This window comes from Lissotriton helveticus, chromosome 5_1 (genome assembly GCF_964261635.1).
Source record: "Lissotriton helveticus chromosome 5_1, aLisHel1.1, whole genome shotgun sequence".
In the NCBI taxonomy this organism is placed as follows: Eukaryota; Metazoa; Chordata; class Amphibia; order Caudata; family Salamandridae; genus Lissotriton; species Lissotriton helveticus.
The window spans coordinates 131,729,287-131,745,914 of record NC_136065.1 but is presented as its reverse complement, the minus strand read 5'-3'; the positions used below and the strand labels follow the sequence as shown (position 1 = coordinate 131,745,914).

The 16,628-nt window shown below is 43.1% G+C and overlaps 1 protein-coding gene across 1 annotated transcript in view; it reads right to left on the bottom strand.

Annotated features, from left to right (window-relative positions):
• The window catches only part of LOC144753019 (uncharacterized), a 202,757-nt gene that overhangs the window by 80,510 nt on the left and 105,619 nt on the right, over positions 1-16,628 (bottom strand). Inside the window, exons 4-6 of the mRNA XM_078640824.1 lie at positions 10,382-10,525; positions 7,772-7,905; positions 2,751-2,959 (exon numbers count right to left, since the gene is read on the bottom strand). Coding sequence (XP_078496950.1) covers positions 2,751-2,959; positions 7,772-7,905; positions 10,382-10,525 — 487 coding nt within the window. The remainder of the gene's footprint in view (positions 1-2,750; positions 2,960-7,771; positions 7,906-10,381; positions 10,526-16,628) is intronic.

Sequence of the window (16,628 nt, the reverse complement as noted above, 5' to 3'; positions counted from 1 at the left end):
GCCTGACTTCCTGGTCGCAGTCCGGCGGCGCGAGCTCTGGACGGACTGCAGCACGCGCTTGCAGATTTTTGGGTGCATAGCTAGCTATACAAAGTTACTGCTCAGTGTTAGTACTTCCTAACAAGTGTGTGAGTCCATTTTATTAATGTTGTTAATACATGTTTCGTGTTACTAGCCTGTGTAGCTGATACACGTCTATAGATGAACGCTTGTATGCACTGCTGGGTGGCAGGGTTTGTAGTTGAGTGTGTGAGCGGTGTGGAAGTGTGAGTATTTTCGAAGTAAACGTGATATTTCCACCTACAGTTGGTGTTTCTTAGCTGTGTGCGAGGTTGCAACCCAGTTTTGGTGTTTAAAGGAGGGTATAAGGTTACTTCACATTTCTGTAGCTTATCCTCCAGAGCGCGGGTTGCCATTTATGCGAGGGCATTGCTGTTACTGCCCAGCAGGGGGTTTATAGCTTTGTGGGTGAGTTTATTGCTGAGCCCGGGAGTATTCCACCGCAGTGCTAGACACATTATGTGTGAGGTGCTTAGCTGGCCCTGAGGCGGCTGAGCCAGAGCGCTGACAACCATGGCCTTTCCGACCTGCGCCATCGCTCGTCAGCTGTGCACTCAAGAGAAGGGCCGGGCTGATTAATGAGGAAACGAGTATTGATGATTTGCGCGCGCAGGGGCCGGGATCCGGGAGCACATCCGCCCCGGCACCTCATAAATCGTAATAATAGCAACCCGAACAAAGGAGCAGAAGAATTTAACAAGGAGATATCTGGGTCGCCGGTGGAGGGGGGATAATAAGCAGTGGAAATTTGGGGGCGAGGGAGGTTTAATATGGAATGCCATAGGCCGGGCGCAGTTCCTCCAGGCCCTTATTATAATATGTATATATGTATATATGGAAGTATCGCATGTGGTAGTCAGGCGAGGAGGCTCTTTCTTGCGAAGTATGGGCAGGCCGTAGGCCATGACTGAGGCGGACTAGCTGCATAAATGAGTGTAGCTGGTAAGGCCCATCAGATATATCCAGCCTTGATTCTTACTGTAGCCTCACCGACTCTTCTCGGCCACAGCTATGCCTTGGCCCTCACACTGAGGTTACCATATACCTCCAACGGATAAGGGCCACTATATTGTTTCCCCAGCTCCTAATGTTTTAAAACATAGTGCATTATGGGAGTTTGAGTCATTGTCCTCATCAATTGAACCACTTGAGATTCTACGCTGCAATAGTGATATATGGAAAGCTGAACTGGGCTGAAAATGGGTGTCTCCAGGTACATAATGTTAGCTGGTTGCCTTATTTCCCATGGGTTGTCCCTGGCCACTTATCCATTACATGTTTTGATATAGTGCTTTTTAGGTCGAGCTGTTAAACTGCATCCGAAGGATGCAGGTGTCCAGCTGGAGACCTAATGTTGCCTGTCTCGGGGGAAGGAGGACAAGAGGGTGTTACGAGCTTTTTTCCTGGATTTGTGTGCGCGAACGCGCACGTTCCGTCCTGCGCCGCGCCGTGCACTTCCCTCCCATACTCCCAGCAAGTCAGCCTAACGCGCATGCATGCACACAGACACACACACGCGCGCACATGCACTTACACTTACACAGACACGCAGGCACCCAGACAGGCAACCCCCTCCACCCCCCAGTCACACGCATACACACAGACTCCAAGACACATACACACACACACGCACGCACGCTCACACACATACACAGCCCGCCGCCGCACGCGCGCGCGCACACACACACATGCCCCCCTCCCTCGCAGCCCAGCAACAAGGCGAAGCCCCACTCACCGGCTTCCTTGGTGCAGCGGCTCTCACCGGCAGCAGGACTCTTCCTCCCTTCTTCGGCACCGGGGCACAGGGTAGGCTCCTGCCTGCTCCGGTGCTCCAAACAATCGCGGCTCTTCCGTGGGAGGCGGGGTAGGCTCCCGCCCTCCTACTTCCTGTTTCCGGTTGTCCCGCCCGGCCTGCCTGACTTCCTGGTCGCAGGCCGGCGGCGCGAGCTCTGGACGGACTGCAGCACGCGCTCTTGCGAAGATTTCCCTGCCCTCGCAGTTGTTGTAAGGTAAGAGAAAACTGCAACGAATGCTTCACTTGGCTCCCTAATGCTTCTAAGCACTGTTCTGTTTTTGTGAAATACATTGTCTGGAAGGACGTTGTCTTTCCTCACAGAATCAACCTGTGCAACCATTCAACAACAACTGGTTCAAATATACGCTATCAATGTTTCAAGCTTTATTGCAAATGTCACAAAAAGATGTTAATATTTCACTTCTGTTCTTGGATTTTCGTCACAATAAAATACACTGAACATAATTTCACAAAAGTTCTTTAGAAAAGTTTAAGCTATTGCCATTATAAATTACAATAACTTTTATTTAAGTATTAGTTATTTAAAAAAATTAAACGCCATTGTTATTTGTAATATCAATACATCTAAGTCATGTAAATACAAAACATATTGCATTACAAATGCTATAGGTATCACATTTGCGAAAGTTATAACTATTGGCATTGTAAATGACAAAGCTATTAATTTAGCTATTTAAAAAAAAAAACATAAATAAAAACTTTGCCATTTACAATACCAATAGCTCAAACTTTCCTAATGCGAGACCTATTGCATTGCAAATGCTTGTTAACTCTAGAGTTTTACATCTTGTGGACTTGGGCAGTCATGATCATTTTTTTTTACATTTTTCAGTACTCCCAAACATCAGTACCACAATAATACATTTTAACATACCTTATTCCGTTTGGATTTCATCGGGGTCAAAGGTGACCACTGATTGGATGAGGGGTCAAATCTTTCAGCACTGCAATGTTCTATGATGTCATCACGTCCACCAGCGGCATAGATTTTTCCTTCAAATACTGCACAGCCCAAGCTCTCCCGGCAGTTCCCCATTGGAGGGCAAGTGAACCAGGTGTTCTCTTCCACGTTGTAGCGTTCCACTGAAATGAAAACAGAGAGCTAGGCACGTCAGGCGTGACGTCAGCTTTTTTTTCCATTATTTTATTCCACGTCCGTTTCACTTACCCATGTATGCTATAGCAGAGATGACGGGGCATATTAACAAGGGCTGTAGCTCCGCTTATTTGGCTTAAAAAGCCATAAAAAACAGAGATAAAACTATCACCCTATTTACAAGAGGGTGCTAACATGCATAATCGCACGTTAGCACCCTTTTCCCTGACGCCTCCCTTTGCATCTCTAATGAGATGCAAAGTGGGCGTCACTGGGCGTACCCCTGATGGACTACCTTGTAAAATATCTCTGATGTGCACATCGCAATATTTACAAGGCAGCCCAGCACACGTTAACCGCAGTTTTTGCCAAAAACTAACGTCTGCTAAAATCCTGACTAACCTATGCTTAACATAGGGGGTGGATTATGCTGATACGGCCACAGGGTCGTATCAGCAAGGTTATCGCCGTTTTGCAGGGAACATTGCTGGAAAACCAGCGATGTTCCCTGCAAAACGGCTATTTGCCCGCTATCGCTGGATTTCTTATCGCCGTTGTGAAAAGAGTTGCTGATGCAGCGCTATCGCGGCGATGAAACCAGCGATAGGATACACATTGCTAAACGCGCTTAGTGATGTTTATCTCTAATCGTTGTTGATATGCCCGACATCCTTTGTGCTAAAACAGCACTAAGCAGTTGAGCACGCTTTGTAAATTGTCACATGCATGCACTCAAGAACACATTATCCGAAAAAAAAGGAGAGTTAATGAAATTAACTCCTATTCGCCAAATTACCAGGAATGTTTAAGTGATATCACACACCCTTTGAACCCAAATGGCATCATATAGTTGACCCCATTTCCTTTCCAGGGCCGCCACCCCCCGCCCCCTCCCCACCACCCCCATTGCTGAGGGGCAAAACATAGTTATGTTGCTGCTGCTGCTTTAATGAGCCTTGAAGCTAGGGGTCACAGAAGCAGTGCAGAAGCCATCAAACAATAAGGGGGAGTAGCATCTCAACCCCAGCTGGAGTAAAGGATTTTGGGGACCATAAAATAGTGCAATTAATTAGCCAAATTGCTGAACTATTCCACTAAAGGTCCGCGTACACACGTGTTTCCTACTTCCCACCTCATGCTATGTAGCTTGTTGAGTACAGGGGACATCCCTGTGAATCCAGTGCACTCTCCTCAAAACACGAACGCCAAAACAAAACAGCAAGCCCAGCTCCCCAGTGACATTATGTCCCCTTTCCACAACAACTCACTGTAATAAAGGTTGGAACCGGGCACAGTAAGCTTTATCATAACTCATCTTCCATAGGCCTGAGCAAAAGTGTAATACTCCAGCGAAATTCCAGAAACATGTATCAGCCAAATTTGTGAGATTTCGCACTGTGCAATTTTCTGTGCTCTTCTCACGCGAAAAAGTTTCTGGAGAATGACTGGTATGGAAAAGGTCTGACTGATTGACATTTTGTGCTCAAACCAGTCTTTACACAAGAAGGACGCTCAGATTATATAGTGGCACGAGCTGCTGGCAAATCTTATTTTGCTACAACAGTCTAAGTGTAAGAAATTGGGTTACTGGTTAAGGATGCTAAAATTATTATTAAGCAATAACCACACTTCTCTTCAGGGTTAAGTCTGACAGTTCTGTACCAAGCTGCCACAAGTTTGAGCACAGGTTAATTTAGAGTTGCTTGTGACTTTACCCTGAGAAGAAGTTAACCTGTGATCAACTTTGGGGTAGTTTGGCACAGAGCAGTCAGACTTAACTCAGAGGCAATGTGTGAAATATTTGTGAATCACTTCCAACAGTAACCCAGTGACAAAACACAACAAAAGGAGCATGCAACAGAGTGAGAAAAACAGAGTAAATAAACCAAGACCAAAAGGACAAATATCCAATCAGTAGAACCAGAGAAATTAGTTTTGAAATAGTTCACTAAAAATAGCACCAAAAGGTCTAAAGCTCCAACTATGCATATCTGGTTGTGCTAGAACTGGTAAATATCATAAGTTCAGGCCAACCACAATGGAGGACGGGCCGGCTACAAAGACCCAGTTAGGCCCACTGAACAAAGTACCTTCAAACCTGGTTTGCAGAGATTGGGAGGGTCTGTGTTGAAGATACTTCACGCAGCAGAGTCATGAATCGGTTCTGAGATGTAGCGAGGCTGCAGTGCAAAGTCCTGCTCCGTAGGCGTCAACAATCCCATCCACAAGGACTTGAAATGTGAATTCCAGAGTCACGGTTGCGTCATGCAGTTGGGACGATGCTTCAGTTTCGAGGCGCTGCAAGACTGTGATGCGGAGTATGTCATCGTCATCGAGGCTGCCGTCGACGATGGATGCAAGATCCTGCACTGATGAAGCATCATGCAGCAGTGGTTCCGATGTGTTGACTGGCTGCGATGCAATGGCAGTTCTGATCCACACAGCAGCAGCGATGCGTCGGTTCTGCTTGGGGTTGTTGTGCCGCGCAGAAGAGGAGATGCATTGGTTCCACTGAGATGACTGAGCACCTTAGGCCAACCTCCAAGGGTCCAGGACTGAGATGACACTATTTGACAGGCTAGACTAACAGATGGCTGAGTTCAGGTGCAAGGTTGTTGAAGCCTTCTTTTACTGAGGCTCAAGCAAGGCGGTCAGCCAACTAGACCTTGAAGTCATGTTGGAGTTCTGGTTTCAAGAGATGCAGGTCAAGTCCTTCTCATCCAGGCAGGAGGGCAGCAGACAGCAGGTTAGCACAGCAGGTCAGCAACACAGCAGGACAGTAGTCAGCAGAGTGCAGTTTACCAAAGTGACAGTCCCTCAGCAGCAGAGCAGTCCTTCTTCCTGGGAGAGTGTACTGGAGAGTTGGTGTCTGAGGTCCGTTATTTAAAGCCAGTTGTGCTTTTGAAGAGGGGGAGAAGCTTCCAGAGGTTTCCCTTTGAAGTCCCCAGGAATCAGGCCTTCCCTGTCCTGGCTCCAGACTAACTAAAGGGGGTATGCAGACCATTGAGTGGAGGAAGGACACAGCCTATTCAGGAGATAGTGGGACTGGACCCAGCCCCTCCCTCCCATCCTGCCAGTGACGGCCCATCCAGGCACACCTAATATCTCGATTGTGTGTGACTGTCTAGAAGGAATGCACGAAGCTCACTGTCAGCTTCACCCAGTCATGTGTCCTAGGTATAGACTACAGGCACTAAATGGCTATGGCAGGAAAATACTACATTTCTGAAAGTGACATTTTAACAATTGTAATGTAAAAACCGACTTCACCATCAGTTAGGCTTTTAAAATCCAATTTCAGAGACACCAAACATAAACTGATTACCAGTTCCTATTTTAAAATTACCCTTATAAGATGCAATAAGGTAATTCCACTGGTATTCTATGAGAGAGGTAGGCCTAGAAGAAGTGAAAAACTAATTTAAGAGTGTTTCCCTACCAGGACATGTAAAACATAAAAGTACATGTCCTACCTTTTAAATTTACTGCACCCTGTCCTCTGGGTTGTCAGGGCCTACGCTAGGAGTGTTTTATATGCATAAAAAGGGAAAGTTTGGTCCTGGAAACAAATTTACTTTCCAAGATAGACAAAGAGGTTAAGTACTGCACCCACAGGGAGCAAGGCAGGCCTGAGATGTTTAAACAACTACTTAAGTGGGTGGCACAATCAGTACTGCAGACACACTAGTAGTGTTTAATTTCCAGGCCCTGGGCACATGTAGTGTCATTTTAGTAGGGACTTACAAGTAAATGAAGTATGCCAGTTGGGTATAAGCCAATGTTGCCATGTTTTAAGGAGTGATCACACACACTTTAGCACTGGTTAGCAGTGGTAAAGTGCACAGAGTCCTAAGGCCAACAAAAACTAGATCAGTAAAAATGGAGGAGGAAGGCAAAAAGCCAGGTGGAAGCCCATCTTTTGGCTGACAGGTCTAACAATACGTTTGTATGTTTTCATGGAATTTGTTGAAAGAAATGCAGAGGTTCGCACATTCCTAAAAATGAATTTAAGTGAAGCATATCAATGAATGTTTGTTCTAAAACAGCACTGGGGTACATGGGAATAGTACTTTTTACCCCTACACTATCCAACACTTACCCTACTGTTGCATTTACTGGAGTGGGAATAGTCTTTTTTACCCCTACACTATCCAACACTTACCCTACTGTTGCATTTAGTGGAGTGGGAATAGTCTTTTTTACCCCTACACTATCCAACACTTACCCTACTGTTACCCTAAAAGTATTATGTGTTGTAATGGGATGCATTGTAATGGTATGCGTTGTAATGGAATGCGTTGTAAAGGTATTTTAAAAAAATGTGTTGTAATGGCATGCATTGTAAAATCATGCAATGTAATGGTAATTGTGATGTAAAGACTGCATTGTAAAAGCAGGCATTGTACTTGCATGCGTTGTAACGTCATATATTCGATTGCCTGAAACCGTTGTTTGTTTGACCGGGGTGGATTAACCCTTGCATGCTTGTGACAGAACCGTTCCGGGGGGTGGTGATGGACGGAGCATCTGAATCAATCACACCCAGTCAAAAGATCTGGGTTTAATCCATCACCGTTCTTTAGCCCACTCTGCCATCCCAGTTCAGACATGGCTATATGCAAATCAGTCTGACCCTGTGGCTCATGGGAACAGTCCAGCCCGAACTGCCAAGCCGTGTCTTCCCTGGACCGGAAACAGGCTTCCGAGGACCGGTTTCTGGCATTCCAGATCGTGGCAGGTGTGCCTTGAAGACGCTTTAAAGTACCTGCTATGGAGACAGTGAAGTAAGCATTTCTTACCCGAGTTTAGCGCCGATCTGCCGTCCGAGCCTCCAACAGCGTAGAGGCAGCCATTCAAGACCACAGCTCCTAGTTTCATGCGCCGACTGTTCATAGGAGCCACCCTGAACCATCTGTTTTCCTCCGGATCGTACCTGATTGGATAGAAAATGAACAAGCAATCAAAGGTTTCCAGGGATGTCTAATACATGCTGAACCTAGACGGGCACAATGGCGACAGGTTCCTAGGTTACTAAACCCTTCCACCCAAGACCCCCACATTCAGCTATCATGTACCCAAAACCCAGACATACCCTTTATGACCTCTGTCTGTTCTATTGCTCGATCTAAACCTCTCTGCCTATCTGTACCTTTGACTCTGCCACGTGTCATCTTACTGAATTTGGGGATTTGCACAAAATGCTTTGCACCTGTCACTTTATTGCAAAATTTGCACATAAATTTTATCTAGGAAAATGTTTCTGTAACAGAATCGTCTTAGATATTGCGCCATCCTCGTTTAACACGAGATTTGGGTAGTTTATCGCACTTTAATGACGTAGCAAGACTTGCACAAAATGCTTTGCACTTGTCACTTTATTGCGAAAATTTGCACATATTGTAGTGAATTGTAATATTATGACACACGTTATTCGAGGTTACTTGCTTGGAATATACGCCCATCACATAAGGAATGAACTACAATTTCTATGTGTTTATGAGTTGCCTTCAGTTTTGTAATTACGATGGTTTTAATCAGTTATATCGATAAAAATGTAATGTACATGTTCTGCTATATGGTTATGTTTGACAAACCGAATAAAGCATTTTGAACTGAACTGACTCTGTCTCTCTGCCACGTGTCATCTTACTGAATTTGGGGATTCATATTTCAACTGTTTGCATGTGACCCATTAAAGTGTAACATATTATTTAGTATTGTTTGGAATCGTGGGCTTCAGTTAGCAGGAAATGGGTATTAAAATAAAAAAATGTGTTCTGTAAAGAGACCCCCAAAATATGTCTGGGCCCTGGTCCCCCAGATCCTCAAGATGGCACTGGAGCAGTCCTCTGTCATTGTCCTTTATAAGCCACTAATGTTTAGTCACCACTCTTCGCGAGCACCCATCCTTAGCTATCGTCCCTTGAAAGCACCCTTCCTCCGCCCTCGCTCTTTAAAAGCACTCATCTTCAGCACTCACCCTTCGCAAGCACCCATCCTCAGCTATCGTCCTTTAAAATAATTCATCCTCAACCCTAACCATTTACAAGCACTCATCTTCAGAGCTCACCCTTTACAAGCACCCTTCCTCAGCCACTATCGTTCTAGACGGACTCTCCTTTAGTCCGAAAAACGTAAGCACCCATCCTCAGCTATCACCCTTTACAAGCATTCATCCTCAGCCCTCGCCATTTACATGCACCCATGCTCAGCCATCACTCTTTACAAGCACTCATCTTTAGCCTTCGCCCTTTACAAGGACCTATCTTCAGCCATCACACTAGACAAGCATTCATCTGTACTGCTCACAATTGACAAGCATCCAGCCTCAGCCATCTGCCTTTACAAACACCCTTCCTGAGCCACCACCCTTTACAAGCACCCACTTTTAGTCATAACCTTTTGGAAGCACCCATCCTCAGCCACCACCCTTTACAAGCACCCACTTTTGATCATAACCTTTTGAAAGCACCCATCCTCAGCCATCATCCTTTACAAGCACCCACTTTTGATCATAACCTTTTGAAAGCACCCATCCTCAGCCATCATCCTTTACAAGCACCGAATTTTACTTATAACCGTTTACAAGCACCCATCCTCAACTATCAGCCTTTATAAGCACCCATGAGTAGGGCCTCCCTAGGGATTAGGATGTCTGTTTCCCCTGCCTTTTCATGGCAGTCTCACCGCCATGAAAAGGCTGTAGCAATGGGACTTATGGGCCCCAAACAGGGCCCCCTGCGGGCCATCGCTAAGTGGCCAGGGGGGGCACATGTGTTGCCCCCCCCCGAACATCCATGCACCTTGTGCCAGGTACCACAAGGGGCCTGCACTCGGCACATGGATGTTTGAAAAGTGACTTTATCTACTATGGCATGTGATGCAACCCATGTGTAATGATGGAGCAGGCGGAACCACTAACATCTTGTCGGGTGGTCACCTGCCCGCAGCGATGGTGGCCTGATGTTCATTCAAATGGCATCATAATAGGGCCCTAAGTCATAACCTTTACAAGCACCCATGTTTAGCCATTGCCCTTTACAAGCACCCATCATCTGCCATTTCCCTTCACAAGCCCTCATCTTTAGCATTTGCCCTTTACAAGCACCAATCCTCAGCCATCGACCTTTACAGGTTGCCATCTTTAGCCATCACACTTTTCCTACACCCATTTTAAATCATTGCAATTTACAAGCACTTGTCCTCAACCATCGGACTTTACAAGTAGCCGTTTATAGTCACAGCCCTTTACAAGCTCCCAACCTGAGACATCGCCATTTACAAGCGTCCATCGTTAGCCATTGCCTGATATAATCACCCAGAGACGTTATTCACTGATTGCATCCCCCTTATCCCAAGCTGTCTGCCTTTGGCTCATTGCAGATTTTTTACATCAATTGTTACTGTACCGTTCCACAGTGCTGACGCAGGTTACTCCATCATGGCCGCCTAGACAGTACAGGTATCCTCCCATCACGGCCACTCCAACATCACTCCGACCTCCGCTCAATGGAGCCACATCATGTCTCCATTCGTTTGTCTTGGGATTGTACCTTTAAGTGCAAGTAGAAACAAAAATACTTTGTAAAAGAAAGGCTCATTTAGTAAGCACATTGTACATTAATTAAATCAAAAGTGAGTGGAAATTAGGTAAGAGTATGAAAAGAAAAAACGGCTAAATCTGGACCAACCAAAGTCATCGGTGAGGAGTCCTTTCTTGTTGAGCTGCAATGATTAAGGTCCCAGTTAGAAGTCTGGAGGACAGAAAACTCAGTTACAATGGCAATGGAGTACCTTGTCCACAAAACTCTCAGTCTGCCTGCCCTATGTTGAGTCGAGTGAACCACCAGGATTACGCACATGGAGAAAAATGTACTTGGTTAGTGTTAGATTGCCCTAAAGAGCAAAAGGTGTTGGAGGTACACCGTTCGCCCTCTTTAGATTAAGAGGTCGACTGTTTTTTTTTTCATTGGTGGAGTTCTCCTTATGGTAAAGTATAAGGAAAAGTAAAAACGTTTATTAAGAAATAATTTGATGTTAAATAATTGTATCTATTTATTTTAAATGTAAAACACATAAAAAAATGCTAAAGAACTATTGACTTCATATTGAATTACATATTTAATTAATTTAACCATACTAAATTAATTAAAAATATTATTCTGAAGTAGAAATTAAAAAATCCCACAAAAAGTAAAAAAATATATTTTTATTATGTATTAATACATCTTAAAAGTGAAGTATATAATTAATTAAAAGTAATTTAATTATAGTTTAATGAAAATTAATGTTACATTTATTTTTAAATTGAAAAAAGATTTTACAAATAGTTTCAACTAAAATAATGAATGTTTTATTTTTAGATACATTTTTAAAGATAAAAATATATGTACTTATATTTTTAAACAGTTTAAATAATTTAATTTGACATTCTTTCATATGTGGTTTTATTTTACACCCTAACTTCATTATTTTCCACATAAGGGTGTTACAGTATGAGTGGCTGGCCATGCGTGTTGTTGCACTTGTGTCATCTCTGAGCTAGACTACATTTACTACTGAATTGGGTATTTTTTGATGAATTGACTTTACAATTGTTGTTTCTGTATTGCAACGGGCTTACTAAAGTGCTTACTTTGAGCCAGTGGTTGCTGCTGGGGCCCTTCAGCTATCATTTTTGGTGTACAAGCACTTATTTTTCCTCATAATTTTCTTTACATTTCCTGAGAGCACAAGAGGAAAACTACATAAAGGGGAAAAAAGGAGAAAGTGAAAGAAGGAAAAATCATCACAAAGGTGAAAAGCAGGAACCTGCAAGAGTGAGATAAATTGGTAGAGAGTGTCTGGTAGTCGATTAGAGAGGCATGAGGTGTATTCAAGATTATAGAGCCTCTGTATTCAATGCACCGGTGCCAGCCAAGGGCTTCTAAACAGAGCTTTGGGCACTGCCACATATTATTTTATAAATTGCCCTACTCTTTTTGTGTGTGGGTTATTATTTTGTGCGCAAGTTCCCACCAAAATCTCCCTAGACCCCCCTTAACCCATCCTTATGCCTCCTCAAACCTTACCTACTTTGAAGTTAGAGCGCCCCATTTTCCAACCACTCCCCTCGTCTTGCTGATATTTAATATAAGGGCCCTATTTCGATGTTGGTTGGAAAGCCACCGACCTGTGGTCGGAGGCTTTCCGACCTACATCAATAGTATCACTTCAGACTGCCTAATTACAATGTAGGCAGTCAAAAGTTAACCCCGCCAGTAATTCCGACTGGCTCCAGTTGGAACCAATACAGTACAGTGTGGAGTAGTGTGGCTCACTGGTTAGAGGCAGCAGGCCTGAGAGCAGAAGTCAGCCCGGGACCAGGGTTCAATTCCCGACGCGGCAGGGTCGTGGACCTTGGTCAGCAGACTTGATAATTCTCGCTTCGGTGCTTACTCTAATCAGGGGTTCCACTCGGCAACTCTGGGCATTAGCTTGCCTAATCTCCACATCGGCCCCACCAATTCCGGGGATGCCTGGCTCCACCTTGGGGACTCCCAGCAAGGGACCATCCCACAGGGAAAGCCAGGATGGGTTCCCCAGAGTTATACAGCGCCGGGACGCCCCGTTGCTGGGGCAGCTGTGCGCTTTACAAGTATACTACATTTACATTTACATTTACATTTACATAATCCCTATAGGTCGGCGTATTATGCCGCCGGGATTACAATGTCGGTTTCTGACATGGTTTTCATGCTGGGCTTTTTGACATGAAAATCCTATCAAAAAGCAAATTTGGGGGTCCCTAGCAGGGCCCCCATCTACCTGAGGACTTCAGTTGGGGGCCGAGGTGCCCCCCCTGTAAATCCTTGTACTGTGTGGCAGGCACCATGAGGTGCCTCCCACACAGTATAGCAATTTGCACAACTCCCATTTCTATATGGAAACTTGTGCTTTGGCCTGTTTACAGCCCCAGCCCAAGCTCCCAAAGGAAAATGGGAGTATGCGACCGCAGCATGTGCGGTCACATCGCAATTATACGGTCAGGACCACCGGCGGTCAATCGGTCCCGAATCCGCGATGATGTCAGTCAGAGGCAACTCCGACCAACATCATAATCCTGGCCAAGTAGTCAACTTACTTGCATGAGGATCGCCCCATTAAAAAGATAAAGATGTAGAGTTGGGGATATGCACTTGTAGGTGTATGAATAGTATTTTAGTAGAAGTACTATAAACATACTACTAAATGGAGTTTGTGAATAGGACCCTCTGTCTGCATGTGCCTCCTACATGACTTCATGGACAGGCATACCAACCAGCTAAGCATGTTGGTAGTTCACTTTACAATCTTATCTATTTCTCCAGTGCCCTCAGACCAGCGCCTACCTCCCTTCCCATTCCCCTCTCCCTCTCCACCACCACCACAAACACACATGTCTTTTGAGTGCTGAGTGGCTGGATGTGGTGCAGTGCAGACTTCTTCATCATATAAATACTTCAAAGCCAAGTAATTAAGCTCTGGTGTCTTGGAAAGAGCGAGCCGCAGTGCTACTTCATAAATCAAACCTTGTTGCATTATATGTACAACAGGCTTCATCTGCACACGGTCCCAGGCTGTCTGGAGCCAGACAAGACGTCACACAACTCACAAGGCATGGCCTGACAAAAAATTGAGCACAAAAATATAGTTTTCCTAAACCAATAATGTAAATTACAAAAATATCGAGAAAAAAATATTGTTTTACACTAATATCGTACAATGTATACAAAAATATCGTTTTTTAAACGTATTTAGTTAAACATAGTAAACATTATATATATTAACACGTAACAGTAATATAATGTAAATTAAATGTATTTAAATAATGTAAAAAATATATAAATATATACCTATTTAAAGAAACACAAACACGGTTATGTGTAGGTTTGTATATTCATACATATAAAATGTAACACTATTATCAAAATAATAATTGTAATTTATATTCTAATTTACAATTTTTATTACATTTAATAATATTAACATATATATATGTGAAACAGTAGGGAAAGCGTTGGACTCAGAAGGGGTAACATTTACTATTCCGAATCCAGTTTGTGCAACAGTAGAGAAAGTACTTCAGTTCAAACACCTACCTTATTTTAATACAAGCCTTAATTTAATAAAATTATGAAACTATTAAAATAATTATAATATGTTTAAATAATTAACATAAAAAAAATGTTATTTAATAAATATTTCATAAAAATCCTTACACTATATTCCCACATACCTAGCAATGTACATTCAACACATATCAAAATTTAAAAAATATAATAATTACACCATTTACATAACTAATTAACAATTAATAAATACATAAGTTATAATTAATCAATTATTATTAATTCAACTTCCTACCCTATACCCCTACAAAACTAACAATGTACACCTAATATATAAATTTTAAAATTATAATAGTTAAACAATTTACATAATAAACTAACAATTAGTTAATTCATAATTTATGAACAATTGCGCAATTATTATTAAATTAACTTCCCACCCTATTATTATACAAACCTGACAACCCACACCTAAAATATGTCTTCAAAAATAATATTTACACAATATACATACTTAATATTAAAATAAATAATTCATAATAATTTAACAAAAGTTATACATTAATTATACATAATTAACTGCCCACCCTGTGTCACTACACCGCTCACAACCTGTTACAACGCTATAAATTACTATTTTACAAATAAATAAAACATATAAATAACTTAATATTACAAACTATGTTTAAACACATTAACTATAATTACACAAATATAAAACAAATACAATTCAAATATTATTTTAACCTGAAAAAACTTCAAAAACGATATTTCTTACCTTAAGAAAATCAATATATTTTTCAACGATATGTTTGCACACAATATTTCTGTGTCACGATATTAAAAACTAAATATTTTGCAACTCAATATTTTTAACTCGATATTTTGCCCGAATACCTCAGAAGCATCCGCTCTCTTCATCAGGGTTTCAGAAGCTGTCAGATCCCTGCTTTGACGTTGGTTTATGACCCACCCTACTGCTACCCTATGCCCTGGCCTGTCTTATCTCAAGGACAGGGATCTTAAATACAGTAGAGCTGCTCAACGCATCTCGAGACTAACCTTCTATTGGAATAATGTTTGATGTATTTGTCCAAAATTGCACTATTCTTTGAGTCATATCCTTCAAGCTGCTCCTAGAGGTCACTCTACAGGGCCTTATGGCAATGTAATGGACTGAGCAGTCACTAACCATATCAGGCTGCTTGCAACCACGTGGGGGACTTTAGATTTCCTTATGATTGAACCTATCTGTATACTCACAATTTGAAGTTAAGCACCCCTTTAGCTTTTTCTAGTTGGACCAGTCTTGAGTTGTTGCATCCATGGCCTTTCACCAAGGTCGAATGTCTTGTGGTCTAACATTCTATGATGCAGTCAAGGATTAAAGGATGCGTAGTGCCACTTCCGTTGCTAGCATGATTTTGGTGAAATAAAGGCTTGGCCTTCACCAATTTAAGAGTATTTTCAATGTCTTGTGTACTTTAAATGAGCACATTCATTCCCAGAAATGAAGAGAAACATCCCATTTCTCAGCACTCACTTCCTGTGATTTTAAGTCTCTGGACAAGCTTCAAATATGAGGCCTAAAGCCAAATCCAGAGCAAGAGTTTTCAGAGCCCAAAGCAAAATTGCATGTTCCTATTTCAGCACTCTAGTTACGCAAACAGCAGACCTTGTTTGAAGCCATTTGCTTCGACTTTGCACTCTGTTGTGGCCATGGTTGGTGGTACTGTAAGACAACTGTGTGCTGGCGCCGTTGTGCACCATTGGCCTTGCTAACAACCTGTCTCTTAGACAGCACTGTGACTGTAGAACCTCTACCTTCTGTGGCACTAAGTGCAATTTTCTGTGAAAAAGTAGACCTGAGAAAAAACAAGCAATGGCAATGCCAATAGGTATTTCCTTTGTGACCTACTGTCTTTGCCAATGGTTTTTAGCCTTGCTATAAAGATTTGATAAGGCTGTGAAGCATAGCTAAAGAATAAAACAAGCATTTACAATGCAACGGTCTTGCCTTTGCAAACGTTAGAGCTATTGGCATTGTTAATGAGAAAATTTGTATTTATATGTTGGTTTTGAAAACAGATAAATAAATGGCATTGTCATTTACAATGCCAATAGCTTAATCTCTCACTGCTGTCTCTCTCGCACACTGCAGGCACACTCACCATCCGACATTGCTGGAGGACCCTAACAACAACATTTCTCAGCAGCCACATTCCAAGGACGGCCCCACCAGACATTCCTGGGAGGGTCCTAAAACTACATTCCAGGGAGGGCTCTGCAGGCCCATTCCAGCAAGGCCACCATCAGACACATTGCAGGGAGGCCCCTAGCAATCACATATCAGGGAGGGCCTCTACCGGCACATTCGGGTGGTGGGCACCAGTAGGCATATTCCAGGGAGGATCTCAGCAGACATATTCCAGGGAGAGCCCTTCCATGTACATTCCGGGGAGGACCTAGCAGGCTTATTTAATCGACAGCGCTGGAAAGTGAGAAACCCCAGCGGGCACATTGTTGGTAGGACTCAGCATACAAAGGGGAGGTGCAGTTGAAGCAG